General features: G+C 43.4%; 1 protein-coding gene across 1 annotated transcript in view; it reads left to right on the top strand.

Annotated features, from left to right (window-relative positions):
- The window catches only part of rnf213b (ring finger protein 213b), a 31,728-nt gene that overhangs the window by 2,592 nt on the left and 2,706 nt on the right, over positions 1-26,430 (top strand). Inside the window, exons 6-60 of the mRNA XM_070926682.1 lie at positions 94-380; positions 464-711; positions 966-1,172; positions 1,251-1,464; positions 1,559-1,614; positions 1,699-1,864; positions 1,943-2,089; positions 2,365-2,463; positions 2,614-2,742; positions 3,033-3,198; positions 3,284-3,451; positions 3,548-3,697; positions 3,813-4,444; positions 4,694-4,853; positions 4,958-5,175; positions 5,264-5,407; positions 5,537-5,689; positions 6,531-7,872; positions 7,994-8,178; positions 8,273-8,425; positions 8,784-12,551; positions 12,650-12,786; positions 12,873-12,971; positions 13,086-13,198; positions 13,307-13,420; positions 13,547-13,593; positions 13,698-13,854; positions 14,053-14,188; positions 14,415-14,603; positions 14,692-14,825; positions 14,947-15,122; positions 15,211-15,414; positions 15,619-15,806; positions 15,891-16,011; positions 16,420-16,520; positions 16,816-16,995; positions 17,318-17,463; positions 17,547-17,646; positions 18,094-18,205; positions 18,372-18,576; positions 18,728-18,915; positions 19,086-19,208; positions 19,941-20,042; positions 20,131-20,373; positions 21,022-21,106; positions 21,218-21,252; positions 21,346-21,461; positions 21,531-21,675; positions 21,775-21,937; positions 22,029-22,123; positions 22,247-22,492; positions 24,678-24,810; positions 24,929-25,012; positions 25,774-25,957; positions 26,145-26,346. Of these exons, the coding sequence (XP_070782783.1) occupies positions 94-380; positions 464-711; positions 966-1,172; positions 1,251-1,464; positions 1,559-1,614; positions 1,699-1,864; positions 1,943-2,089; positions 2,365-2,463; positions 2,614-2,742; positions 3,033-3,198; positions 3,284-3,451; positions 3,548-3,697; positions 3,813-4,444; positions 4,694-4,853; positions 4,958-5,175; positions 5,264-5,407; positions 5,537-5,689; positions 6,531-7,872; positions 7,994-8,178; positions 8,273-8,425; positions 8,784-12,551; positions 12,650-12,786; positions 12,873-12,971; positions 13,086-13,198; positions 13,307-13,420; positions 13,547-13,593; positions 13,698-13,854; positions 14,053-14,188; positions 14,415-14,603; positions 14,692-14,825; positions 14,947-15,122; positions 15,211-15,414; positions 15,619-15,806; positions 15,891-16,011; positions 16,420-16,520; positions 16,816-16,995; positions 17,318-17,463; positions 17,547-17,646; positions 18,094-18,205; positions 18,372-18,576; positions 18,728-18,915; positions 19,086-19,208; positions 19,941-20,042; positions 20,131-20,373; positions 21,022-21,106; positions 21,218-21,252; positions 21,346-21,461; positions 21,531-21,675; positions 21,775-21,937; positions 22,029-22,123; positions 22,247-22,492; positions 24,678-24,810; positions 24,929-25,012; positions 25,774-25,957; positions 26,145-26,346 (13,595 nt within the window). The remainder of the gene's footprint in view (positions 1-93; positions 381-463; positions 712-965; positions 1,173-1,250; positions 1,465-1,558; positions 1,615-1,698; positions 1,865-1,942; positions 2,090-2,364; positions 2,464-2,613; positions 2,743-3,032; positions 3,199-3,283; positions 3,452-3,547; positions 3,698-3,812; positions 4,445-4,693; positions 4,854-4,957; positions 5,176-5,263; positions 5,408-5,536; positions 5,690-6,530; positions 7,873-7,993; positions 8,179-8,272; positions 8,426-8,783; positions 12,552-12,649; positions 12,787-12,872; positions 12,972-13,085; positions 13,199-13,306; positions 13,421-13,546; positions 13,594-13,697; positions 13,855-14,052; positions 14,189-14,414; positions 14,604-14,691; positions 14,826-14,946; positions 15,123-15,210; positions 15,415-15,618; positions 15,807-15,890; positions 16,012-16,419; positions 16,521-16,815; positions 16,996-17,317; positions 17,464-17,546; positions 17,647-18,093; positions 18,206-18,371; positions 18,577-18,727; positions 18,916-19,085; positions 19,209-19,940; positions 20,043-20,130; positions 20,374-21,021; positions 21,107-21,217; positions 21,253-21,345; positions 21,462-21,530; positions 21,676-21,774; positions 21,938-22,028; positions 22,124-22,246; positions 22,493-24,677; positions 24,811-24,928; positions 25,013-25,773; positions 25,958-26,144; positions 26,347-26,430) is intronic.

The following is a 26,430-nucleotide window of genomic DNA, read 5'->3' as shown; positions in this document are numbered from 1 at the left end:
CTCGCCGTTTAGTCTCAGCATGTCAACACACCGCTGTAGGTTTGTGTCTTTTCACATACATTGATCACGTCTGTGTGCCTGTGCTTCATCTAGAGTTGCACCTTTACGAAGGCTTCATTATTCGTCAGGAGGCGCACAGTTTTTTGCAAACTGGCTTTCAAATGTTCAGCAGCTGGAGGAAACCAAAAGGTGTGGAGACATCAGACGCCTGGCAGGCCTCAGCCAGAGATCTGCTGAACAACATCTTCCAGAAATGGTCCCCGACAGACAAGCAGAGCACTGACAGCTTGTGTCACAACTTGTGTCATTTTATGAGGAGTCTCGGTTCTGCACATGAAAGGATGACGTTCCCAGACGGATCACCTCCTCCCATGGTCAAGGTTGGTGCAACAAGAACGCATTCATTGTATATCACGTCCAATACTCCACCAGTGACCAAATGTTTTGTTTTTTTTATTTACAGACATCAGAGCTGATTTCAGAGACTTTGGTTGAGATTGTAAAAAGAGAACCAAAGGAGGAATTCCCCGGCAGCTGGAGGAGCACCAGTCCTCTTGTTCTGGGCCTCCTTGTTTTCAGGGTTACCAGACAGTGTAACATCAACCTTGGAGTGAAAGGCTGGGCTGAGCTGTGTCTCCTGGTGTCCTCAGCGGCTGCAATGGACGAGAAAAACCTGGACGCGATGTGCAGTTTTTTCCAAAATCCACAATTGTAAGTTTAGCAAAAGCTTCAATATTGACATCTCATCACACGTCCAGGAATGTAATTCTTCTGCGATTAAAACCCCCACATTCTCAGAAACAATACAGGGGACGTGGCCACGGTGTCCTCATTGGTCACCATGGCTGTGTGGTAACAGGAGTACTGCTATAAGTATTTGCAGTAGTAACAGGAGGATTTATCTGAGGCACTGAGATACGACCTTGTATGACACATTCTCACACGACTCTGTTTCCTCCTTTCAGTCTTGTGTTGGGTCTGATGAACCACTGTGCGCAGCAGAGGGTGTCGGAGCTCGTTGTGCTCGTTCCTCTGCTCTTCAGACTCAGACAGCCGGGAGCCAACGCAACACAAGTGGGTCCAACTGTGGAGGAGGAGAACTGGTCCGGACTTGAAAATGTTGATTTCAGCAGGTTCAGGGAGAATATACAGTCCCTCTCTGACAAAAGAAAGTGAGTTTGTCAAAGTAACCTGTCTTTTTGTGGAATGTTGATCATATTTTGTTGAATTAACATTTTTCTTTTTTGTAGGAGACTGCTGACTTTGATCCAGACACACTTATCTATGGCTAAGGAGAGGCCTCTGCTTCTGATGGGCTGGTTATCTCTGGTCGCATTTCAGGATCTTCCTGAATTTTCAGACCTGACAGGAATACCTCCAGAACACCTGATCCAGAGTCTGTTGTACAGACTGCAAAAATGTGGAGCGCAAAGGGATAACAACAGAGCAGAGGAGAATGTAAAGGTGGAGAAATCTACAACCTGTTTTACCTTTAAAATAACATTGTTTCATCTTTAAAATGATCCTTTATGTTGATCATTGTCTTTTCTACATGCAGCATACTCAGAAAGCCTTGACCCATATACTGCTGCAGGTAGACAAAGAGAAGGACAGGTAAGGACATCTGAATATATTCTATAAGTCCCACTGATGCACTGTGGTATTGTGCTCCCTGGACCTTTTGCTTTATGTCTGTAGAATGATTGAATCTGGAAATATCCAGCCAGCCTTCATGAGCAGCATCAGTGTGGTGAAGCACACATGCGGACTCGTGCGACTGGTCCCGTGGTACCCGGCTGCAGTCCTGTCCTACCAGCTGGTGTTGAGATTGGCAGAGATTTTGGATGCTACACGGGGGGAAGAGGTGATAATGTCTTGTGCTCTGACTGCCTCATTACGGAACAATAACTTTAATTCACAGTATTCCTTTTGTGCCCTTTAGTCCTCGCAAGAAGAGATCTGCTTAAAGCAGAAACTCTTTAAGGATCTACAGGCCGTGCAGCAGCAAATCAGTGATCGGAGGGATGAATTGCTGCAAAAAAACGTTGTGACGCCGTCAAAATCACTCGCCTACCCAAAGGAAATCGAGGTACACAGTTCAACAGAATATTGGCCAGCAGTTTATGTCAGCTCACTGTCTTTATTCAGTTGACTTTGGCTTCATTCCTTCTCGTTTACATGGTTTTCTAAAACACCCAAAGGTTGTGTTATGTTTCCCTACAGTTGACAGTGAACAACTGTTGAGTCATGATTTTTTCATTTTTGAAAAATAAAAAAGGAACATGAGTTGTATTTATTTTCTTGTTAAACCCAGTTTGACACATGATAATGCCTCTTATACTAATAACTGTGTTGAATCATCAGATGTGGGATGCGCTGCTGAAGGTGGAATGCTCTCTTGAAGAAGTTTCTTCCTGTTGGAGGCTGAGCCTGAAAAAAGACCTGAAGAAGAGGATTTCCACGGTCAGTGATTGTTTATTGATGAGACATTATTCGTCTCGTTGTAGTGACACCTGAGGTCAGGTTCAAACCCACAACAGGTTTCATCAGGAATCTAGTGCCGGCAGGTAAATGCTTTCCTTTTACAGCACATCTGAACTGTTTCCTTTGCAGGCAAGTGAGGAGGATAAAGTGCTGGTCTGCTGCCTTGACTCATCCATGGCAGCTATAAGGAAAAGCCATGAGGTCGTACAGACCTGTTTCGACCAGCTGTGTCAGTCTGCTATCAAGACAATCTGCCAGGTACATATTAATGATGTGCTCAGAGTGCATCCTTAGTCACCACAGACAGTACTGTATTCATTTTCTCCCCACACCCAACTGGTCAAGATTTAAGGTGCTTGCTTATGTATGCTCACCCGGGTGATCCAGATCACTGCTGGCCGAGACACTGTGACCACACCTATCTCTTTTAATGAGACCCCCCCGTCCAGATGTTTATAAGTAGTTAATTCTCAAACCATCAAGCAGGTCAGTCAAGAGCAAAATTTCTGAGTTAGATATTGTAAATGATCATATATTCTTGTTTTTAGAGGGGGCAGGAGGGAGACCTGATGCGGAGTCTCAGCTCTAAGGTGAAGGATCTCCCTGATGTTGTCATGTCTGCTGTTGTGGTTGAGTCAGCAGCGCGATTCAGAGACAACTCTGTAGTCCAGCTGCTCGATCCACAGTCCGCCATGAACCACCTACTGTCACACGGTACCTAACATTGTTTATTTCATTTATATGTTTTTAGGATATTAACTCAATTCATAATGGCCATGATGTCATTGTTTTGGCCCAGGTGATTGGAAGTCGATCCAGGTGGATGACTCCGCAGGACAGGTGGTCCGCAGCTGTCAGGCTGCATTGCAGTCTTTGGTGGAGTCTCTGCTTCAAGGACACGTGCCCCTGGGACACCTACAGACCTGCCTGAAATATAAAGAGCCGTTTAAGAGACTTTACCAGCAGTGTAGGAACCTCACTAACAGCCTTCATTACTACATTACATTTCCCCTTAATGTAAAAAACTGTATTAATAATAATAGCTGCATTACGTCTCCCACAGACAAGAAAAACACCAAATCTGAGACCCTTCCTGTCAATGCAGAGGAGGTTTTGTCTAAGAGAGAGAAGGAGTTGAGCTCTTTCATGCTGCAGAAACAGCAGATGGACACACTGATAAAGATGATAGCGAAGGTTACAGAAAGCATCACGGGTGAGTAGAACTACAAGCCCAATGTTAACTTGAACGATGTTAAGTCAGAGAGTTTGGTTCTGTATCGTGGTTTTATGCGCTGTTTTCTTCAGTAACTTGGTTCTTATTTAACCAGTTCCTGAGATGTCGACTCTGGAGGAGCAGCACAGTGCAGACCTCCAGACTGTGAGCCTGAACAGACTGGTGCTCGTTCAGTCCTTTGATGCTGAGGAGAAGTTGGGAAAGACGGGCCCTCCCCACGTCATCTGGTATAAGTCCAGTCTGAATGTCTTGAAAATGGCCAAAGAGATGCACAAACTGCATAACAGCAACCTGATTCTGGCCTTCTGGGTAAAGGGGGCTGCATCTTTGGCGTCAACAAGGAACCCCTTCTTAGCTCCTGTTCCAGTCACCCTAACACAGATCTGTGAAAACATCTGGGAGCCGCTACTGACAGAGTTCTTCCAGCTTGGTGTCAGCATTGCAAATACAGACATTACCTTTAAGCAGCTGGATCAGGTTTTGGCGGAGTCTGGAGACCAGGGAGACGGGAAACTAATGAAGACGGAGCTGAGTCTGATGTCAGAGACATTTAGTGAGTCAGGAAGGTTCAAACCTGAGGAGAACTGGGTGGAGCTGAGACTTTGTCAGATCCAGGAGTATCGACAGCTCTATGTTGCCGGGGCCGCAGCCGTTGCAATGCTGAAAATAGCTGAAAAAATGAAGCTTTCTGGGAACTTCACGGAAATTGACACTCTCAGCCAGCTGGTAATTGTCTTGTGATCTGACATTAGATTTTAATTACAGTTGCAGTGGGCTAGCCAAAAGAAAGAGATACTCTTTTTATTCCTGTTTTCTTTACAATATGTATTCACAATATTCACTTGAATAAGAGATGCATATTCAACATTTTAATATAAGTACATTTAAATATAGAACAGAAATTAATAATAATAAAACTGTCTAGTAGAAGCAAACATGTATAATACTTGAATTATGTGCACGGTTATTTAACAGGACGAAGACACATTTAAGCAGAGGGCCCTGGGGTCCCTTAGTGATGACTTGCTTCGTGCCAAACAGCAACTCTCCACAGTCACCAAGCAGCACACTGCCTGTCTGGAAGAGTTTCTAGCGAGCCAACCTCTGGTCAGCTGGGTCAAAGAGAACCTCAAGAGTAAGGCACTTTCATTAAAAAAATCTCCACATTAATGCAAAAACATAAAATGTCTTCATTTTGCAGACGATGTCTGTCTGATCGCTTCTCTGTCCCCTCAAAAGAAATGAGCGACGTGAAGGTCTATGTCGAACTGGCTTCCATATCTGCTGGAGAGAATGACACAGAGATCGACCAGGTGGCCTGTTTCCACGATGCAGTGATGGGCTACGCTCCTCTGCTCTACTCCCTCTCCCCTCAAGCTGGCTTTGAGGAGTTCATGAAGTGTGCTCAGCAGGTGTGGGACACCCAGAGAAGAGATGAGAAGCTACCAGACAAATTGGTATTTACTTCTCCCTTATTTGTAGGCAGAACATAAAGCCCTGTTACTGTGGCAAAGTGACAATGATGCCACTTGGTTTGTTTTCCAGAGAGAGTCTACTCGATTGCTGAGCTGGCTGAAAGCACTGAAGGAGACCCACGGCTCTGTGGAGCAGTCCTCCCTCTCCCTGGCCTCTTCTATCAATGCTCATGGGGTTTATCACATAGGCTGGTCTGATGAAAACACAGAGAAGGTAAGTGGACAATCTTCCATTAAAAGATATGTCAAAGATACCAAGATGTAGGGCCTTGCTGACTGAATTCACATACATTATTTAAGATATTTATGAGGCATTTTCTTTCTGATTTTCCCTTGTTTGCAGAGATGTCTACCAAACATGGTACGTGTCACAGTGAAAAAGGGCAGAGAGCAGAGGAGCTACAAGCTTGAAGATCTGCTGGAGCTACAGAACAAACTCATGCTCATGTCGTCCAAAGGGGAGCATGGCAGAGAGCAAGTCAACAGGTTCACAGAGGTCAGTGGCATTTATTAAGTGTAACGTTCTGCACAATGTACAGTGGCGAGAAGTAACTACAACAAAAATGGCAGAGCATTTAGAGCAGTCTCACACTGTTGTATACTTAAACAGTAGCACAGGGTGTAGATTTTGTGAAATTAAGTAGGTTTACAGTAACTTTACTGGCATTGTCAGCCAGAAAAGTAACATGCTGCTAACCAGAGCAATGGGATTGACCAGAAAAGAATCTAATGTACCATTCTTAACATCTAACATCACTTGACCACACAGATGACATAAAATTATGATATTTTAAAGTTGCATTAATTGAATAGAACACAGATGTTAACACTGTTAGCATACAGTTGCCTTTTTAGACACCCAGTAGACACAGAGCAACAGTAGTCGTGTTATTAAGTCTTCTTTCGCCTCTGGTTTGGACTCCACCAACTTCTGAGAGAAATATCTGGCTTTTTATTTGTTAAATGTTTCCCTTTCATCACCAGTAAGTCTCTAACTTTGTTAGGTGCTGGGCAGGTAGCGTACAGTGGGTCAATCAGAGCTTGTCTGCTGAAAACTCTGCTGATGAGAGCGCTGAGACATCTACTAAATGTGCAGTAAAACCAAAACAGTGTGCTAAAAAGCTTTGGAGATTTGAGGGGAATGAAAATGAGTCACCATGACTGACCTTTCATGTTTTTATCCAACATATAGAATAATTTGATTCATTGTTATTATAGAAGATTTGTTCAGTTTTAACAAAAGAAAGCTGAAGATTTCAGCTTTCAGCCTTTGTGTGGTCTATGTTATCTGTTGAGATTAACTCTAAACCCTACACTCCTGTCCACATGTACTGTAGGTTTTTGAAGGAGTTCAGACACTGGGCATCATCCTTCTTCAGATGCAAACATCCGGCAACATGCTTTTCAGGGAATGGCATGCTGAGGTCCAGTGCAGCCCACAACAGAAACCGTGCATCAAAGTCACCTTCTTATCCCTGATGGGTAAAGAGATGGTGTACTACGGCGAGGTGACTGAGCAGCTACAAAAGCTGGCTCATTCCATGGATAGCTGCCAAAAAGAATGGCGCTCCTTCATCAGTGAGATGCGCTCCAACTTCAGTTTGCTGAACCACTACACCTCAGAGCAGATAGTGTACCTGTGCCACTGGATACACAAAGTGTGTCAACGGCAGGCGTCAGTTCCTCCTCAGTTATGGCATTTGCTTTTTCCCATAAAGCCTCAATGCACTCTAACTGATGTCAAAGTCGCTTACAGTAATGCAGCAAGTATGATCTCAAAACCTGATGAATTGGAAGATGTTGAGTTTGACAATGCAGATCAATATTACAACCCCTCTATGGACTTAACACTAGCTTCACCAGGACACAGTGAAGAGGACATGGAAAAGGCTCACGATTTGATGGAGTTCTCTTCAGAGGAGGAAGATGATGGTGTCATGAAATGTGATGATGATGCCAAAGATGGCTCACCATTCAGACACACTGATGTCATCAGGAAGTGCGATGAGGACAGTCTTGAGAAACTCTGGCATAAATTCAAGCACGACATGCCTCAGTACCTCTACGAGTACCTGGACATCTCGTCTCTGGCCAACTTCCTGTCATGCCTTTATGAAATGAACCAGCAACACATGATCAGGAACCTTCCACCGGTTCTCCAAGAGGGAAGGCCCAATCTTGTGCTTTGTCCCAGTGCAGAAGTTTTTACCACCATCCTGTCTTTTTACATGGAGAGTCCAGAGCAGCCTCTGCCTTCTACTGATGAGGTTCTAGTCTGTAGAGAGGAAACCACAGAGGAGGAGGTGGAGATCTTTCTTCGCCGAGCTCTCAGCCAAGGCTCCGGACGAAACTGGCAGAAGATATACTCTCTTGTAAATCCAGGGCTGCTGGGATATGATGTCAGTGTGGCCTTGGGGGAGCTCTTTGAGGGTCTTGAGAGAAGTGCCAACCCACATTATCGTTTGATAATAGTCAGTCCAGTTGTGCACCAGCACAGATATGTGCCCTCTTTCTTCAGTAATGACAAAGTACAGGCTGGTGTGAGTCTAACAACAGAGACTGTCAGGAAATATCTACATCACCACTTCACACAAAGCAGGATCCCACAAAACCCTGTCGCACTGGTTTCTCCAGATCAGCTCTCAGTCTGGATGGTGTCATCTGTACGCCCTGCAGTTGGTAAGGCTAACCCTAATTGGCATGCCATTATGAAAATTATTATACAACAGTGACCAAAATAGAATTTGTTTATTATGTAAAAACCGTATTGTGTTCTTTTTTCATGACATTCTTATTATAGGGAAATCCCTTTATGTTGATCGGTTGTTTGAGAAGTTCCAGCAGAAATCTCCCAGAGCAGAACATATTAGGATCAGACTGATTGAGCCATGCGTTGATATAGACTCCTTGATTAAGAGTCTATCAGAGAAACTGGCAACCTTGAGAGAGCAGGACCCTGTTCTCCTGCACATTGATACCGCTGGAGTAAGTATGCAAGCATTTATCTCTGCAGATATCTTGTTCTGTTGTTGGTTGTACTTGAGAGTCTGTCTTCTTCTTCACTTTTGTTACCTGTCAGGTTCATTCAGGTCTGGAGGAGCTCCTGTTCCATTTGTTAATTCTGGGCTGTTTGAGCGACAGCCATGGCATGCTGTGGAGAAGGAATGTAGCTCACTTGATCACTGTTGAAGTCATGAGAACATACACATCCCCTCAAAACCAGACAAAACAGGTACGAATGTCTTCTTTGGATCATAACGTCTTTTCAATATGGGTGTTAACTGTCTTTTTAACTGTCATGTTGTGTGTATCTTCAGACATTCAACAACACTGGTAACCTTTAACTTCTGTAACTCTTTGAAGTCACAGCTTTTAATAACGGCATATTCTCATATTTTATATATACAACTTACCTGTCACTCTTAGCATCTAGAAATAAGTGGACGAAGTCTGCCACTAGTTAGTAGTGTTTTTAGGTGGTAAACAAATGCCAAACCAGATACAAGCAGAAGAACATTCATTGAGAGAGCTTTAAAATGACCTGTTTCTGCAATTGATTTTATAAATCTGTGTTTAATTTGCTCACACAGATGAGGCTTGGACTTCTTGACATTCTGCCTACCATCCATTGTAGACCTCCAAAAGAGGTGAATCAGTTGTTAGCCAGTGGAGGGGTGTTGCCAAAACAGACTTTTGATCCACTCATGGATGAGCAGGAGTTTTGCAGTGAGGGGATTCAAAGACCCTATCAATACTTAAAGCTCTACACAGAGAATCAGAATCTGGATCATTTTAACTACCAGGAAGGATCCAAAGTGGGGGATCCCATTGATTGTATCAATCACTTTCTGTCATACTGTGGAATGAAAGATCCATCTTGGGCTGAGCTGAAGAACTTCTCCTGGTTCCTCAATGTGCAATTGAAAGACTGTGAGAACTCAGTATTCTGTGATCCAGATTTTCTGGCTGACCAGCTGCCTGGTTTCAAGGGCTTCATTGTGAAGTTCATGATTCTAATGGCAAGAGATTTTGCTTCGCCATCTCTGAACACACCTGAAAGTCCCATGCTGCACATTGAAAACAGTTTGGAGGATGACCTTCTTGCCCGTCTGACAATTCGTAAACATTGGGAAAATGAGTCTCATCCATACATTTTCTTTAATGCAGACCGATTTTCAATGTCTTTCCTTGGCTTTAATGTGAAGACATGTAAGAGGCGAAACACACTCAATGCAGTTGATCCTCACAGCCTCGAGGTCCTGATAGAAAATGTGATGTCAGAAAAACTTTTTCAAGGTTTGGAACGGCAAAGGATCTCTCTCACTGAAGACTTTGATCAGTTGCCCCGGCCGGACAAAATCAGAAGGATTTCATGTGTTGTTGGTGCAAAGAAAGGAATGATGGACAGAGAATTTGATCCAGACCCAACATATGAGCTCACTGCTGACAATGTGATGAAGATGTTGGCCATACACATGAGATTCCGGTGTGGAATTCCAGTTGTCATCATGGGAGAGACCGGCTGTGGAAAAACCAGATTAGTCCGTTTCCTTTGTGCTCTGCAGAGGGAGGGAGGACCAGTAGAGAACATGGTACTTGTTAAGGTACATGGTGGAACTACAGCAGAGATGATCTATCGAAAGGTGAGGGAGGCAGAGATACTTGCTGAGAAGAACAGTAGAATGCACAAGCTAGACACCATTTTGTTCTTTGACGAAGCCAACACCACAGAGGCCATTTTTGCCATCAAGGAAATCCTGTGTGACCAATCAATGAAAGGGGAACCTCTGAAGGCGGGCAGTGGCTTAAAAATAATAGCTGCTTGCAATCCTTACAGGAAGCACTCACCTGAAATGGTGGAACGTTTAGAACGTGCAGGATTAGGATACAGGGTAAAGGCCGATGAAACAGAAGAGCGCCTTGGAAAAGTCCCTCTGAGGCAGCTGGTGTACAGAGTTCATCCCCTGCCTCCAAGCATGGCTTCTTTGGTGTGGGATTTTGGTCAGTTGAGTGATTCAACTGAACTTTCCTACATCAAACAAATTGTCCAGAAGACGGTTGACGACTATCATTTGCCAGTGGCCTGCAAGAACATAATTTCAAATGTGCTGGGAGCCTCACAGAAATACATGCGAAGTCGGAAAAATGAGTGCAGTTTTGTGAGTCTCAGAGACGTGGAGAGGTCAATGAAAGTGCTAGTTTGGTTTTACCAGCATAGCAAGGTCCTTTTCAACAACTGCTCTCATCTCAGTCAGGCTCATAAAACACTGAAGTGCTTGATTCTTTCAGTTGGAGTCTGCTACTACCCATCTCTGGTGTCCAAAGAAGAGTACCTCTCAGTAATTTGTAGCTACTTTCCAGACCCTCTGTGCTCCTCAGCAGCTTTGCAGGAAGAGATTTCATCCTGTCAAGACTTCTTCCTTCATAAGATACAGACAAGGGAGACCATAGCCAAAAATGTTGCACTCAAAGAGAATGTGTTTCTCATGGTGGTTTGCATTGAGCTCAGGATCCCACTCTTTCTGGTTGGCAAGCCAGGCAGCTCTAAGTCGCTTGCTAAAACAGTGGTTGCTGATGCCATGCAAGGCCAGAACTCCCACTGTGAACTATTCAAGAAACTCAAGCAAGTTCACATGGTCTCCTTCCAGTGCAGTCCTCACTCAAGTCCCGAGGGCATCATAGGGACATTTAGGAACTGCGCCCGCTTCCAGAAGGACAAAAACATGGACGAGTATGTATCAGTGGTGGTGCTTGATGAGATAGGACTAGCAGAAGATTCTCCTCAGATGCCTCTGAAGACCCTTCATCCTCTTTTGGAGGATGGTTGCATTGACAATGACAAGCCAGATCCACACATGAAGGTTGGCTTTGTGGGCATTTCCAACTGGGCTCTTGACCCAGCAAAGATGAACAGAGGAATATTTGTGTCCAGATGGGATCCAAGTGAGGACGAACTTGTGGAAACTGCCAAGGGAATTTGTTCATCCTCACAACAAATTCTCCTGAAAATCAAACATCTCTTCCCATCTTTGGCAAAGGCCTTCTTGCACATCTGTAAAGAGACCTCAAAGAATCAGTTCTTTGGTCTAAGGGATTATTATAGCCTAGTCAAAATGCTCTTTGCCACAGTCAAATCCACACAACACGAACCAGATGGCGGACAGTTGGTCGAGTCTATCTTGCGTAACTTCAGTGGACAGCCAGAGGACTTTGACCCTGTCATATTTTTCAAAGAGGTTCTCCAAAGCTTAACGGAAATTCCCAGACCAAGCACCCTGCAAATGGTGAAAAAGAATCTGGATCATGACACCAATCATGAGAGCCGTTACCTCCTTTTGCTGACCACCAACAACGCAGCTCTCCATATACTTCAGCAACAAATCTTTGCCAAAGGAGACTATCAACTGCCTGAAATTGTCTTTGGCTCAGGATTCCCAAAGGACCAGGAATATGCCCAAATCTGCCGAAATGTTAACCGGGTCAAAACATGCATGGAGACCGGACGTACTGTCATTCTCCTCAACATGCAAAATCTTTATGAAAGCCTGTATGATGCCTTGAACCAGTACTATGTTTACCTCAGTAAGCAGCAATACGTTGATCTTGGTCTGGGCTCCCACAGAGTCAAATGTCGTGTCCATACAAACTTCCGCTTGGTGGTAGTGGAGGACCAGAAGAAGGTCTATGAGCACTTTCCTGTGCCCCTCATCAACAGGCTTGAAAAACACAGGGTAGATAGGAGTACCGATCTGGAACCATGGCAACACAGCGTTCTCCACAAACTGAAGGAGTGGGCTAAGGAATTCTCAGGTGCGGGTGCAGAGGATTTCAAGCTGTCCGACATATTTGTTGGCTACCATGGCGATGCCTGTGCCAGCGCTCTCTTGCAAGCACTACAAAGGAGAGCACAAGAAGTTGAAGACAGTGCGGTAAGACAACATCAACAGAATGAAAAAGATGACTCAATGAATGAAGATGAACCAAACGAAACACTTGGACAGAAAGAGGTAACTGTTAAAGAGGACAAGCAGTCAATGGAAAAGAATGATGATGAATCCACTGAGGTACGTGATGAAGAGAACAAAGTGATGTCTGAGAGTGAAGAAATGATGGACACAGAAGACGATGTTGAGTCTGCAAGGAAAAATGAGGAAGAAGAAGTCTTTGATTTAGCTAAATGTCTCTTGTTGAACTGTGCCACCCCTGACGCTGTGGTGAGGCTTAAGTATTCAGATTTAGCAAACCAGGAGAAGGAGAAACTCCAGAGAATGTACTTCCAGCAACAGCATCACCACTCCCTCCAAGATTTCCTGGAAGATTGCCTTAACAAGCATCAGGGGTCCAGCAAATTTCAAGAGGTAGGCCACAAACCATGGCTCCTGTTTGGTTTTCATAATTTCTTTAACCCAATCTTTACAAATTGTTGGCATCACTGTCCCTTTTGTGGTTTTGCTAGATAACAACATTCTCCAGCTTGTTAACCAGATCAGATGTCAGGGTTGTAGCCCATGCTCTAGGACTGCATACAGACAGGATCCTGCTGCTCTCTCTCCACCAGTTCGACACTGAGGTCTCCTTCTGCAACAAGATACGGTACTAACGATCCAGATAACAGTAGCATGGCTTATGTATTTTATTTTTTCTCTTTTAATCTTTCTCTTACTCTCCTTCTGCGTCAGGGGCTTCCTTCACGATGCCGGCCACTCTCTTCACATCCTGTTAATCCAGTTGGACCTCGAGGAATCCCACTGCAGTGATGAGCTCATAGCATCAGCAAAGTAGGGCTCAATGTCAAGATCCTTAACAGATTGCAATGTGATTACATGCATGCTGAGTGGAAAAATGGACATTGCAGGCATTTCAGATGTGTTTATGAATCCATCTGCCTCCAGATATTGCACCATGAATCACTTGATGTCACTGGACAATCAGACCTGTTGGGTGATTTTCATTGTGAAAGTTTCGAGGATCTCAAGTCAATCTCAGTACATTGGTTTCCAAGGAGGTAAGTATTAAATGGAATATGATCATTATTGCAGTACAGTTATTTGCTGAATGCGTTATACATGACGTATTACAAGATTAAAGCTATGCTTTGTCTTTCGCATCAAAGGAGTCTGGCACTCAGTGCATATTGATGACCTGAGACATTCAGAGGACATGAGCCTGAACCTGATGGTTTTCTGTGGAACTCTCGTTAGCAACCTACTCAACCCTGCACCATCAGGTAGAAACTGTATATCTTCTGGGCAATAAAAGATGTATTGCATTACAGAAGTGAAAGAAAGTGGTTTAATTGTTCTCTAGGCTGGTTTTGTACTGTAAAATCATTATTATTCTTGATCTTTAATAGAACACCATGAAGATGAAGTAACGGTGAGGAAAAGAAAAGACTCTCAGGTAGATACAAATGGGAGTTTAAGAGTAAATAAACCTCATGTTCCTTTATATGTGTTAGCGTAAAGCAAATGTTGCTTAAATTTGATTTACTCGTGTTTGTACAGGCAGATAAAGCCCACCTCCACAGCCTATCCTTAGTGAGATCATGTATCCAAAAAGCTGTGGGTTTGCTGAGGGACACCAGTGGTGTGAGTTCACGAAGCATGCAGCGGATGCACATCCTTCTGACTCTTCTGGGAACTGGTCAAGGGCATATAGGAGGTAAATATGGTCATCTGATTTTAGTTTGAATATTAATACTATGAAATCGACCAGAATGTATCTGCAGGGGTCCCACAGGGTTTGTTGTTATTTATTTTGTCTATAAGAAGCCAACATCTGACTGTGATGTAGGAGCAAATACATTCTGTCAGTCTTGTTGCATTTCTGACTGGTTTCTGTCTATGAACTTTATTAAAGCTCACTTTCAGGAGGTGTTGTTGGGTAGACTGGCCGAGGCTTTGGCACAGAGAGAAACAAAGATGTTCTCTCCTAAGGAGTGGGTGGTCAGAGAAGCCAAGAAACGCCAGGCTCTGCAGGAGGGGGGAACTCTGAGGTAAACTTATTGAGCAGGATAACTTGAAAACGTTTAAATAAAATGGTCGAAACATTAGACAATTGGACAAGGAACAAGTGATTTGTTTTTGGTATGAATTCAGCTCCATTTGCAGATTCATTTTCATTCACATCCAGATTTTTTCAAATATTGGCAGTGCATGTGTACTATTTATTGATTCATAATTTGATCAAGTGCAGCTTTCTTTTGTGTCTTTAACTGACAGACACACCCTGTGGCGCTTTCTTCAGTCCACTGTGACTCCAGTCTTGGCCAGCATGTTGGAAGTTATGGACAGGTATGCAAATCTGGACCTGCTCTCTAGTGACAGGCTCAGCCAGGGCCTGCTGAAGCTGTGGTTGGACATCCTGGCAGATTCTCAGATTGTAGAGCTAATGCCCAACCAAAACCCAAGGTATTGTGGATTACTTCTTCTGTATAATTCCCACAGTGAATTTACTCAACAAAAGTTATAATTCTTCCTTTATTATTATCATTTCTAGTGAGTCAGACCAGGAGGTGCTTGTGCAGCACTACTTCATGTTGGATGGTGAAGAACAACCCTGCGCTGCTGCATTCAGCTGGCTCATCAGAATGCACCTTGAAAACCTATGGGAAGAATCTGAATTCATGCCAGGTCTGCCTTGGTCTCATAGAGTTTTTTTAACGACTAAATGTATAAACCCGTGAACAGATCATGAAGTATATATGGTATGGTATCAGATGTTTTTTTTCTGGCTCTTATAACTAATCCCCAGTAACAAGAGAGGGTGGCACAGAGAGGATTCGCCAGTTTGTGGGCACCTTCAACAACAGCAGGCTGGGCAGTCACTTGCAGAAACTCTCAGACACGGAGAGAGCAGAGTATGGCCACCACTATCTACAAGACTTTCTGCTGCTTTCTTTGAAGATCAAGTCAAAGGACCAGCTTCGGGTATAGACATTATATATAGATTATACAGAGTTTGAGTGAAACATATTTTGGGAACAGCAAAAAAAGTCTTTTTACATGTCATATACAGGTGTTCTTCAGGGCCGTGTTGGGCTGCGTGTCTGAGCTTCAGACGTCCATGGGGGCCGTCCCTGACCTCTCTCCTGCTTGGATAATGGCTGCTGCCAAACATTTTGCCCCAAGACTGGACACTCTCTGCCATATATTTCTGCTGCAGCCCCTGCTAGCCGCCGATGTCTCTCAGCAGGGGTCAAAGAGCGAGCCCCAAGAAATGGTGAGAATAACCTTTTAGCTTCATTTTAAACATCATCATCATCATCATTTGGAATAAATGTTTCTGTGACTGAAATATGAAGGTACAGACACTAGTGTTTCATCTAGTGTCATATTAATAGTTGTTAACATGTCAGCTATAAAACTATGAACATGTTATAATCTTATAATGAGCCTTAGCATGATTCTTTTTTATATTTGGCAGGTGGAGGACATTTTAGCTCTTGGTATCTGTGTTGAGCAGACCAAACTACTGACTGTGACGTCCCTGCGAGAGTGCGAGTCCTTTGTGAGCAGGGTGGAGTTTCTTCAGCCGTGTCTGGACAGAGTGTTTGGTCAGAAATACAGCACACTCTGTAGCCCGAGCTGCATGCAGCATCTGGACTCTATCAGGTGAGAGTTGGGGTTAGAGATACAGGGAGAAAAAAAAACCTTGTGTGTTTCAAGGTGTATTTATAAACGCATTTACCCTTTCAGGTCATTGTGGCATGGGATGCTGGCTGTTGCATCTTTCGTCCAGCACGTCATTTTTAAAGTTAATCAGAATGACTCAAGATTGAAAGAACTGGCTCTCAAACACTGCAACCTTCACCTGAACGTAAGTAAAATGATTTTAGGGTCTGTGTTTTCATCTTGATCTGACTGAAAGAGGTTTCCTGAGGTGGCCTCCCAGATCCTGAGGCATCTTTAGTTATAAATAATGGCCTAAACAATGCTACTTTTTATTCAACAGCACATCTGCTGTTTTTCCTTGAAGGTTAATGTATTAATGTTTATTATTTATTTGTTTTATTTGCGAAGGCGAAATGAAATAATACCAAGATCCAGAAAGACAAGAGATTCTTACTAAGAGCAGGAGACACAGTTGTAATCTCCTCAACAGTTTAACATTAACAACCAAAGTAAATGTTTTTGTAGTTGTAAGCTTTCAGACGGGAGGGAGATGCACAGTAAAAGAAACACAAAGACATGCGTTCAGATGTTTTTGTTTCTCATTTTCTAACAGGTGATGCAGGAGACACCTGATCTAAGGAGCATGGACACTCTGCAGCAGCTGATCCGGATCCTCAATTCTTTTCATGATGAGTGTATCAGCAGGGATCTGAGGTCAGGATCTGCCTTGACAATTTGTATTCAGTATTTCAGTTTAAGGGACAGTCTGGATTTATTCCAGTAAGCTGAAACAAAATGTGAAGAACAAACATTTATTTCAACCACAGCTTCACCGTCCATTTACAAGTACAAACATCTCACCGTAACTCCTTTAAGCAACTAAATCATCTTACAAGTCAATACAAGATTCAACAAAATCTTTAGTTTGTAATGAACAAGATAATGAATATTACTAGGATCTCTTTTTTTCTTATCTCACAGTGTAATAATCTCATCTTGCTCTGTGAAGGTTTGGCATTTCTTGCCCAGTTTGCCTGGTGGAGCTCACAGAACCGTCCGTCCTGCCCTGCCAGCACGTCTTCTGTTTGCCATGTCTCCAACACTGCATTCAGCCACACAAACATTCTTGCCCAAAATGCAGGGCAGACCTGCCACCCAACTTCAAGCCTTCTGTTTCTCCCGCCATCAAGTGAGTTCAGAAAAATCCTTCAGAAATTCCCAGTCAAGAATTCATTGTTTCACACTGAAATCTGAAACGTTTTGCAAGGTTAAATGTTCCATTTCCCACTGAGACAGCACAGGTAGTACTGAAGAAAAGATTGGTTGTTAACACCTAGGGGAATTTATTAACACTAATCCTTGTGGCTGTACCAGCTACAGGCCAGAGCATGTAGTGAGTGGTGGTTGCCGAGGCCAGAGAAAGGATTCAGGCCTTACCTGGACCCGGTTGAGCTGGCCCTGGTGTCCTCATCTTTCAGCTTCTCAGTAACTTCTTTCTTTTCATGGTTCAGGGCGGCACTTCAGCAGCAAGCAGCGATCAGGGACTGCTGTAACTCCTTCTTCCTGGAGGTGGTGTCCCGCTTCTGTCTATCAGACGAGCAGAGGCCTGAAGAGGGAGTGGTGGAGCTGCTCTTCTCCTTACTTGTCTCTGCAAATGGTCTGTGAGAGAATAAACAACTAGATAACTGATGATGCTGTGATAATGAGGCACTCACCCCTTTATTCTTTTGTGTGATGCAGGAGATGTGTACAGGACCAGAGAGCTCACTCCCTTCCTGGAGTGTGTGGATAACAGTCCAGTGGTCCGATCTGTGCTGCCAAAACTGCTGCTGCAATACAGGTGAGGCCATGAATCCAGTGAGCACGGGTGGAGGAAGTACTCAAACCCTCTGCTCATTTAAAGGTTGTAACACCACATTAGGAAAGTTATATTTCTTTTTTTAGAAGTACTGACATTTCTAAAGTAGGAAAACTGACAGTGAAGAAACCTGCACCTGGTACAAAATTGGTAGAATTAAAATCTCACACTCTGTCACACTGTTTGTTGGATGGATTTTCGAGTCTCTGACCAGTGAAGGACCAAATGTTTCTCTACACATTTGGTACATTGTAAAAAAGTAATTGCTTCATTGAGCTGCAACAAGGCTGTTAGAGGAAAGCTGACTTTTTAAGAATTGCTGAACAGTAGTAGAAGAAAAGTCGAAAGTTTCCCAAAATGGAAAACTCAAAGCTGTACTTACTGTAAAGTAGAAACTGCATCGTTTGTAAATCGTAGTATATTCATCAGTTTCGACCAGGCGAAGGCTCACATTCAGACCTACCTGAAGAATCTGGAGGAGAAGCTTCTAAACCAAGAAGACAGAACTGAACTCTACCTGCTGTTTGTCAACTGCTTCCAGGTAAGAAGCACAACCTTCACTTGATCTTAGTACTTGTCCTGTTGTTTTTGACATGCCTTACCTAGGGATCATTTTTTCTCCCTGGATCCTCTGCAAAACATTTATGTATATGATCCAACCGAATGCCATCACTTGTTATTGACAATGTCCTGTTTGTTTTTCTCAGGACTCTCTGTTGTGCTCAGAAGCGAGAGGAGTTGAACAGAGTAGAGAACAGCAAAGGCAAGCAGAAATCCGATTCCTGAGCAGGATGGCCAGGAAACAGACTCCAGGCAGACAAGAAGACCCAGCAGAGTTCCTGCTCAACATAGCCAGGCTGAGAATATGCCTGAGCACTGCTGCCCGGCTGCTGGAGAAAGCTGCAGTTCAAGGTGTGTAATGCTGACCTTTGTTTAACTTCATAATGTAGATTGTTTAATCGCATCCTGCCTGAAATGACAGCTGGTGCATAAATACAGGGATTTTCATGAAAAGAGGAAATAAAGGACCACTCAGGCTTTTATGTTTCTTCATGAAATGCAGGCAGACACGGAGAAGAGGACGAGTACCTGCTGCAGGTGAAGGCAGTGTTAGAGTACTGTGGTAACGACTGGCACAGAGTTTACCTGCTCCGAGCCCTCAACAGACTCTCTGGCAGGGACTGCATACTGTCCCTGATGAACAATCCGGCCTGGAGATGGGTCTTCCCTGCAAAGCTCCTTTACCTTCAGGTAAAGATGTAAACCAGGATGTTTTGAGCATATGGTAGAATTTAATGTTGTTAGCTGTTTGTTAACTAACCACCACAACTGCTGCATTACCACTACATTACTCTATTAACTACTATTAACTTCTCACGGGTCATTTAGAAGGAAAACAAAACCTCATTCTATTCTCACAGAAGATGATTCCAGCAAACGTGGACCAGTTCCTCTGCTGTGGGCCGCCTTACCGAGCTATGAGAGACGCTGTGGCCCACGTTCTGCTGGAAAACAGATCTGACACATTCATGGCAGAAATACAGGTCAGAGACACTCCACAGCCAACAGGAAGGCTGATGAAAATGTTCAGCTCATTTAGTTTATGAGCAGTTTAGAGGTACAGCAGAAGAGAAAAGGTGAATTAAAGAGTGTTGTCTGCAGTCTGTAGACACTGTCATGTCCCCTAATGACCACTAGAGGTCAGGAAGGTCATGTGACTGATCAGTTAATCAATGACACGTTGAATAACTTTAACTCGCCTTATTTTGCATTTCTAAGCACTTTATAAACATTTAACAAATGGGGTTTGTAACACTTTAACGTTGTTATAAGCAGATAGAAGGACATTTTTAAGTGTTAATTAATGTCCAGTATTTGTCAACAACAACATTATGACTCTGAGGTCAACTGTTACTATTTTGTTTATGCACCAGCCTCCACTTGTAGTAGATTAATAAACCCTCTGCTTCTAACTATATGATTGTGTGTTATAAACCATTCATTAAATGTTTACATACTGCTTATAAATGCTAAATGTAGGTTAAAGGTAAGTGTTACTCTATGTGAGTAAGTTACGGTCTTACCATCTTAAAGAGTCACTGGTAAAAGAAATAAAAAGGGTCTAATATGATCATTCAGTTTCCAGAAACCTGTTCAAATTACTTTGCCGAAGCAACATTTTGTCGTTCACTTGTTTTTCACTCTTGCTCACATGGACCTCGTGGTTTTCTGTGTTCCTCTGTCTCATCTGTTGTACTGTTTTATTTTCTCTGTAGAAGCTGAGAGGCTCTCGGATCAGCCTCCTGGCCCTGGCCCTGTTCAGACAGGTCACCTGCCGCTACAAGTCACCTGACGTCAGCATACATCCCTCCCCACAGGTCTCTGTACACATGGTGTCTCATGTACGTTGTGTCTGTTGTGAATGTACTTTCTTCTTTTAACACGTGGCTCTACATGAACTCACAGGAGACGGCAAGACTGGAAGAGCTCCTGAAAAACGCCCAGCCAAAGGAGTTCAGGGATTTCTGTACTGCACTTCTGTCCAATCAGACTGGTGGACCGGGCTCAGGTCTCCAGATCAACACGGATCGTTTGGCTCAGAGACAAACCCTCCTGGAGCTGCTGGTCCATCTGAACTCTGTGCTCCTCAGTGGAAATTCTCTACTGGTTCCTCTTCATCAGATAGCCTCCCAGCCTCAGAATGTTACAGTAAGACACTTCTTATCTTCTCTTTATGTGTAAAATCAGGGCACTACACTGATTTTACACATGAAGGTCAGTTTCCCTTCACAGGGAGTACTTCTATGTTCGCCTATTATAGTCTAATGTCTTCTGTGGCTCTGGAGGAGAAAATACATCTGATGATGGTGCCTGCATTACAAACGGGAGGTGTGGAGTTTGAAAGACAAGGGTGTTTACCAAGCAGGAAGGATCCAACAGGATCCATAATGCAATCGAATAGCATGTAGGATCTAGAGCTTTAGGAGCTTGGTTTAGCAAAGTCAGCATATCTCAGCCTTCAATTTGGACCTTTTCTTTTTAACCACTTTATGAAAGTGAAAAACTAAAAAGCACCACGTTAAGGCTCATAGTTTTCAGTTTGAAACAATTTGTCTGTATAATATGTGTTGCGATGCATTCAAAAGACACTGACCACCTCTGCAGAGTCCAGAAATGTTTCCGGTAAAAGAAAGAAGAAAACAAATTGGAAGACAAATTGCAAGACACAGTTACACTAAAGAAATACGATTTTACAAAATCTATAATACAAAAATACAATTTTCACTGAAATCACTATCCCTTACTCATGTTTTCCATGAATGTAGCACATTAACTCAACTTATGTTTTCCTCCAAGAACTCCTTTCTGCCAACAATGCCCGATGACCACATAAGTGAAGCCAGACAGTGGCTGCACAGCGAGAGGAACGCACAGCTGTACCGTAAGTATTTTACATTATAAAGGTTTAGGAGTTATCTCTGCCATCATTGCTTCTCTATGAATAGTCCATCAGGTTATACTGTATATATAATGTCTTTTACATCATTCGCAGGTTGCGCCAACGGACATCCATTCTACGTGACAGAGGTGTGAGCTTTTTTTGTGTCCGTCTTGGCAAGCATTCCTTAAGCATGGAGAAATTCAGTAAATAATATATCTGCTTCTGTGTTTGTCCCATAGTGTGGTAGACCGATGGTTTTAGCAAAATGTCACTGTGGACTTACAGTTGGTGGGCAGAATCACAGACCTGTCGAAGGATTTACTCAACAAGCAGAACATCGGTATTCATCTCTCCAGTCAAGCAGCTCTGTGACAGTATTTTCAGTCAAATATTTGTGTTTCATTTAATTTGTTTTCCTCCTCAGAGATCAAACTCGTACAGGACACATTTTAGGAGAGGCTGCTCAGAGGTCCGAAGCCCCAGAAAGACAGATTCCTTACGCTCAGTCCTGCATCCTGCGGCTGTTTACACACCTCGCCATGCTTGAAGGCACTATAAGAAATCCCAGAGTGAGACTTCACCTACATTTACACCAGATTTGACACATCGCTGGTATTGAAAAGATGGCATTATATAATAATACTTCTGTGGTACTTTTGTTGTTGTAGGGAGTTGGTGACATGATCCACCCCAGGCCCCCTGATGTTTTCAACTTCCTGTGGAACCACCTTGAAAAGGACATGCGTGTTTTGGGGAAGACGCTGGATCAGAACACGGACAACACGGCGGTTACACTTCATTTGATTCTCAATACCTGCTCAAAATTCACAGGTGATACAGACTTTCCAACGATTTTCAGCTTGCTTCCTCTAGTGTTCATGTGAAGAAAAAAAAAATGTGACACAACTCAATGTTAACAAAGGTTCCCGCGGCGCAAGACAGGATCTATCCTCCAGACAAGGACGGCAGCAGTGGGAGAAGCTCGTCTGTGATTCTGCCATCAGCCCAGTACTTCAAGTAAGGAATAGAGGGTACTTTAATACTGTTAAAACTAGTGATTCTAGATACTAGTGAGTACAGTTTTCACATTTTGTGCTACAGAGAGAAAAAATCTTCTTTCTTCCACTTGCCTCTTTTCAGGATTTGCAGAAGAAGCTGGCTAAAGCTCAGGACAGCGTCAGTGCAGATGATCAACTTGCTGGAAGTCCCCTGATGAATGTCCTCTTCAGGGAACCTGGGACCACGTTGTCCCTCCTCCCTGACTGCCCGACACATCGCTCCTCTTTCTGGACTCTACCCGAGACGATGACAGTGGAGCGCTTCTGTCAGCTGGTGGGAGAACCACAGGACGGCTCCTTACCCCTGCTGGTCATGTTCCTCAACAAGGTACCGGTTTTCATCAGGACCACGAAGACTGGAGACACAGGAGAGAAGACTGATGGTCCCAGAGGGGTAGCTAATGAGAGTCCAGCTTATAGTGAAAGTAGAATGTGATCAGAGAACGCATACTTCCACCAAGATCACAGTACAGTATGTACAGTACAGGACAGGACAGGACAGGACAGTACAGAACAGAACAGAACAGTACAGGACAGTACAGTATAGTACAGTACAGTATAGTTCAGTACAGTGTAGTACAGGACAGGACAGGACAGTATAGGACAGTACAGAACAGGACAGTACAGTATAGTACAGTACAGTATAGTACAGGACAGTACAGTGTAGAACAGGACAGTACAGGACAGGACAGGACAGTACAGAATAGTTCAGTACAGTGTACTACAGGACAGGACAGGACAGTATAGGACAGTACAGAACAGGACAGTACAGTATAGTACAGTACAGTATAGTACAGGACAGTACAGTGTAGAACAGGACAGTATAGGACAGGACAGTACAGGACAGGACAGGACAGGACAGTACAGAATAGTTCAGTACAGTGTAGTACAGGACAGGACAGGACAGTATAGGACAGAACAGGACAGTACAGTATAGTACAGTACAGTATAGTACAGGACAGTACAGTGTAGAACAGGACAGTATAGGACAGGACAGGACAGTATAGGACAGAACAGGACAGTACAGTATAGTACAGTACAGTATAGTACAGGACAGTATAGTACAGGACAGTACAGTGTAGAACAGGACAGTATAGGACAGTACAGAACAGGACAGGACAGTGTAGTACAGTATAGTACAGGACAGTACAGTATAGTTCAGTACAGTGTAGTACAGGACAGGACAGGACAGTATAGGACAGTACAGAACAGGACAGTACAGTATAGTACAGTACAGTATAGTACAGGACAGTACAGTGTAGAACAGGACAGTATAGGACAGGACAGTACAGGACAGGACAGGACAGGACAGTACAGAATAGTTCAGTACAGTGTAGTACAGGACAGGACAGGACAGTATAGGACAGAACAGGACAGTACAGTATAGTACAGTATAGTACAGGACAGTACAGTGTAGAACAGGACAGTATAGGACAGGACAGGACAGTATAGGACAGAACAGGACAGTACAGTATAGTACAGTACAGTATAGTACAGGACAGTATAGTACAGGACAGTACAGTGTAGAACAGGACAGTATAGGACAGGACAGTATAGGACAGTACAGAACAGGACAGGACAGTGTAGTACAGTATAGTACAGGACAGTACAGTATAGTTCAGTACAGTGTAGTACAGGACAGGACAGGACAGTATAGGACAGTACAGAACAGGACAGTACAGTATAGTACAGTATAGTATAGTACAGGACAGTACAGTGTAGAACAGGACAGTACAGGACAGTATAGGACAGAACAGGACAGTGTAGAACAGGACAGTACAGTGTAGTACAGTATAGTATAGTACAGGACAGTACAGTGTAGAACAGGACAGTACAGGACAGGACAGTGTAGTACAGTATAGTATAGTACAGGGCAGTACAGTGTAGAACAGGACAGTACAGGACAGTACAGTGTAGTACAGTATAGTATAGTACAGGACAGTACAGTGTAGAACAGGACAGTACAGGACAGTATAGGACAGTACAGAACAGGACAGTGTAGAACAGGACAGTACAGTGTAGTACAGTATAGTATAGTACAGGACAGTACAGTGTAGAACAGGACAGTACAGGACAGGACAGTGTAGTACAGTATAGTATAGTACAGGACAGTACAGTGTAGAACAGGACAGTACAGGACAGTACAGTGTAGTACAGTATAGTATAGTACAGGACAGTACAGTGTAGAACAGGACAGTACAGGACAGGACAGTGTAGTACAGTATAGTACAGGACAGTACCAGACAGGTCAGGACAGGACAGTACAGTATAGTTCAGTACAGTGTAGTACAGAACAGGACAGTACAGTACAGTACAGTGTAGTACAGTACAGGACAGGACTGGACAGGACTGGACAGGACATGTGTATTAATGCATGCTGCATCACTACATGTTATTATATGTTCATTAACATTATTTGCTGTCCTGACATTAGTGACGTATTGCTTTTGGAGCCAAACTCCAGTTTGCAGTGTTTGACATGCACTGACTCTGTTTCTGTGTGTTTGTCCCAGATACACTGTGTGAGGCAGTTACATCACCTACCTGAGCTGGCTGCTTTACAGTCAGACCTGCTGAGGGTGTTTCCTCTGACGTCAGACTCTACACCTCCGACTATTGCGCTGATGTTACAGCAGATACCAGCAGGTATATAAACATATATCATTGAACGTACAGCAATGAAGAGACTGCAATGCAAACCCCACTGCTAAAATCACACACACACATACTGACAGAAACTGAGCTTTCTCATTATCCTCGTTAGGATACCAGAAGAAGGTGCTGCTTGAGAGAGTGGAGAGGTTCATCAAAGTGTGGAACTGCCTCAGAGCGGTGGTGGCAAACAACTGTAAGCATGTCCCCATTAACATTCATCTTTGGTGTATAAGTGTACAGTTGTAGAGGTGTTGGAATTCATTTGTTACACTCACTGCATCCAATATAAACTATGCTGATTCAATGCATTGATCTGCCAAAAGAAACAATCAAATGTCTCTGACTTTTGTCATCATCAATATGACACCATCAGAGTCACAAAAATCAAACAATTTCATCCTCTGCCACGTTAGAAAAACTGAAACTGATAGTTACTAACACTGCTGTTACTGCTGCTACTGCTACCAGTGTCAGTAATATGAATATTACTGCTACTACCTGTACTTACTACTATAGTACTACAAATAAAAATAAGCTTTCTAAAACTTTTCTAAGCTAAAGTTACTACGTGATTTACAACATAGAATTCAAATAAGAATGAATTCAATTCTGGGTAAGCTATACAATAAAAGTATGATTTTAAACGTGAAAGTGAAGTTTAAAATATGACTCAATTAAACATTATTTATTTATGACAGTTTAAAACTGAGTTGTTAAAGACAGGACCAGCTTCGTGAAATGTTAAGATCAAATCATTGGAATTAAACATTTTGCTGCTACTGCTGAGAGTGAAACATGTGGTCAATTAATTGTTTGATTTATTATATTTAATTCAGAATATTCAGCATTTGAATCTCAGTCTAAAAGCAGTCTTCCAGTTTCAGTTGGATCAGTTGTACCTCTATGTGGAGTTGTGACTTCATGGACTTCTCCCATGCCTGTGTGTATATGTAGCAGCAGAATTGGGAGTGGATGTGAACTTGTGTGAGAAGGAGGTGACGGCCGAGAGCTCTGGGGAGTTTCTGACACCGTGTCGACATGGACCGGGGTCGTGTCTTCGAACTCTGGTAGACTTCCTGTTGAAGACTCACAACAGCCTGGTGAGGACGGCCAGGAGCCTGAGCCGCCAAGAGGACAGGTCAGTGCGCCCGGTCCAGAGTCAAACGCAAAGGCTGTTGGCTTTTGAGTGGATTGAGTTCATTTTAAGGCCGTGTTCAGACTGACAGCAGCACTGCAGAAACATACGATCCGATGCGGTCTCTTTAAAGCTATGATTAATACGGCTGATCATGGATCATGGACTTACTCGTGTTTTATATCCCCAGTGAATACAGTGTTCTGTTGGAAAGGGTCTCAGAAACCCAGCTGATCCTGTGCCACCCAGAAAGAGAGCTGCTACCTCTGGTTTTAGCCAACTGCCACTACACCTTGAAGAAAGGTGGGGAGACACACAGCAACTACGATCTGCCAGGCATCCAAACCCAGCTGGTCCGTCGTTTCCTGGCTGGAAAACCACTTATACAAGCGGTAAAAATCTAAACTTATACAACTGCATGCAGATGTCAGGCAATAGCAAACATTCTGCTAACCAGCACTGTTGTCCTCTTTCAT

Source organism: Enoplosus armatus, chromosome 20, assembly GCF_043641665.1.
Source record: "Enoplosus armatus isolate fEnoArm2 chromosome 20, fEnoArm2.hap1, whole genome shotgun sequence".
Taxonomy (NCBI): Eukaryota; Metazoa; Chordata; class Actinopteri; order Centrarchiformes; family Enoplosidae; genus Enoplosus; species Enoplosus armatus.
Note: the sequence above shows the minus strand (reverse complement) of the source record. Positions and strands in the feature narration are given on the sequence as shown.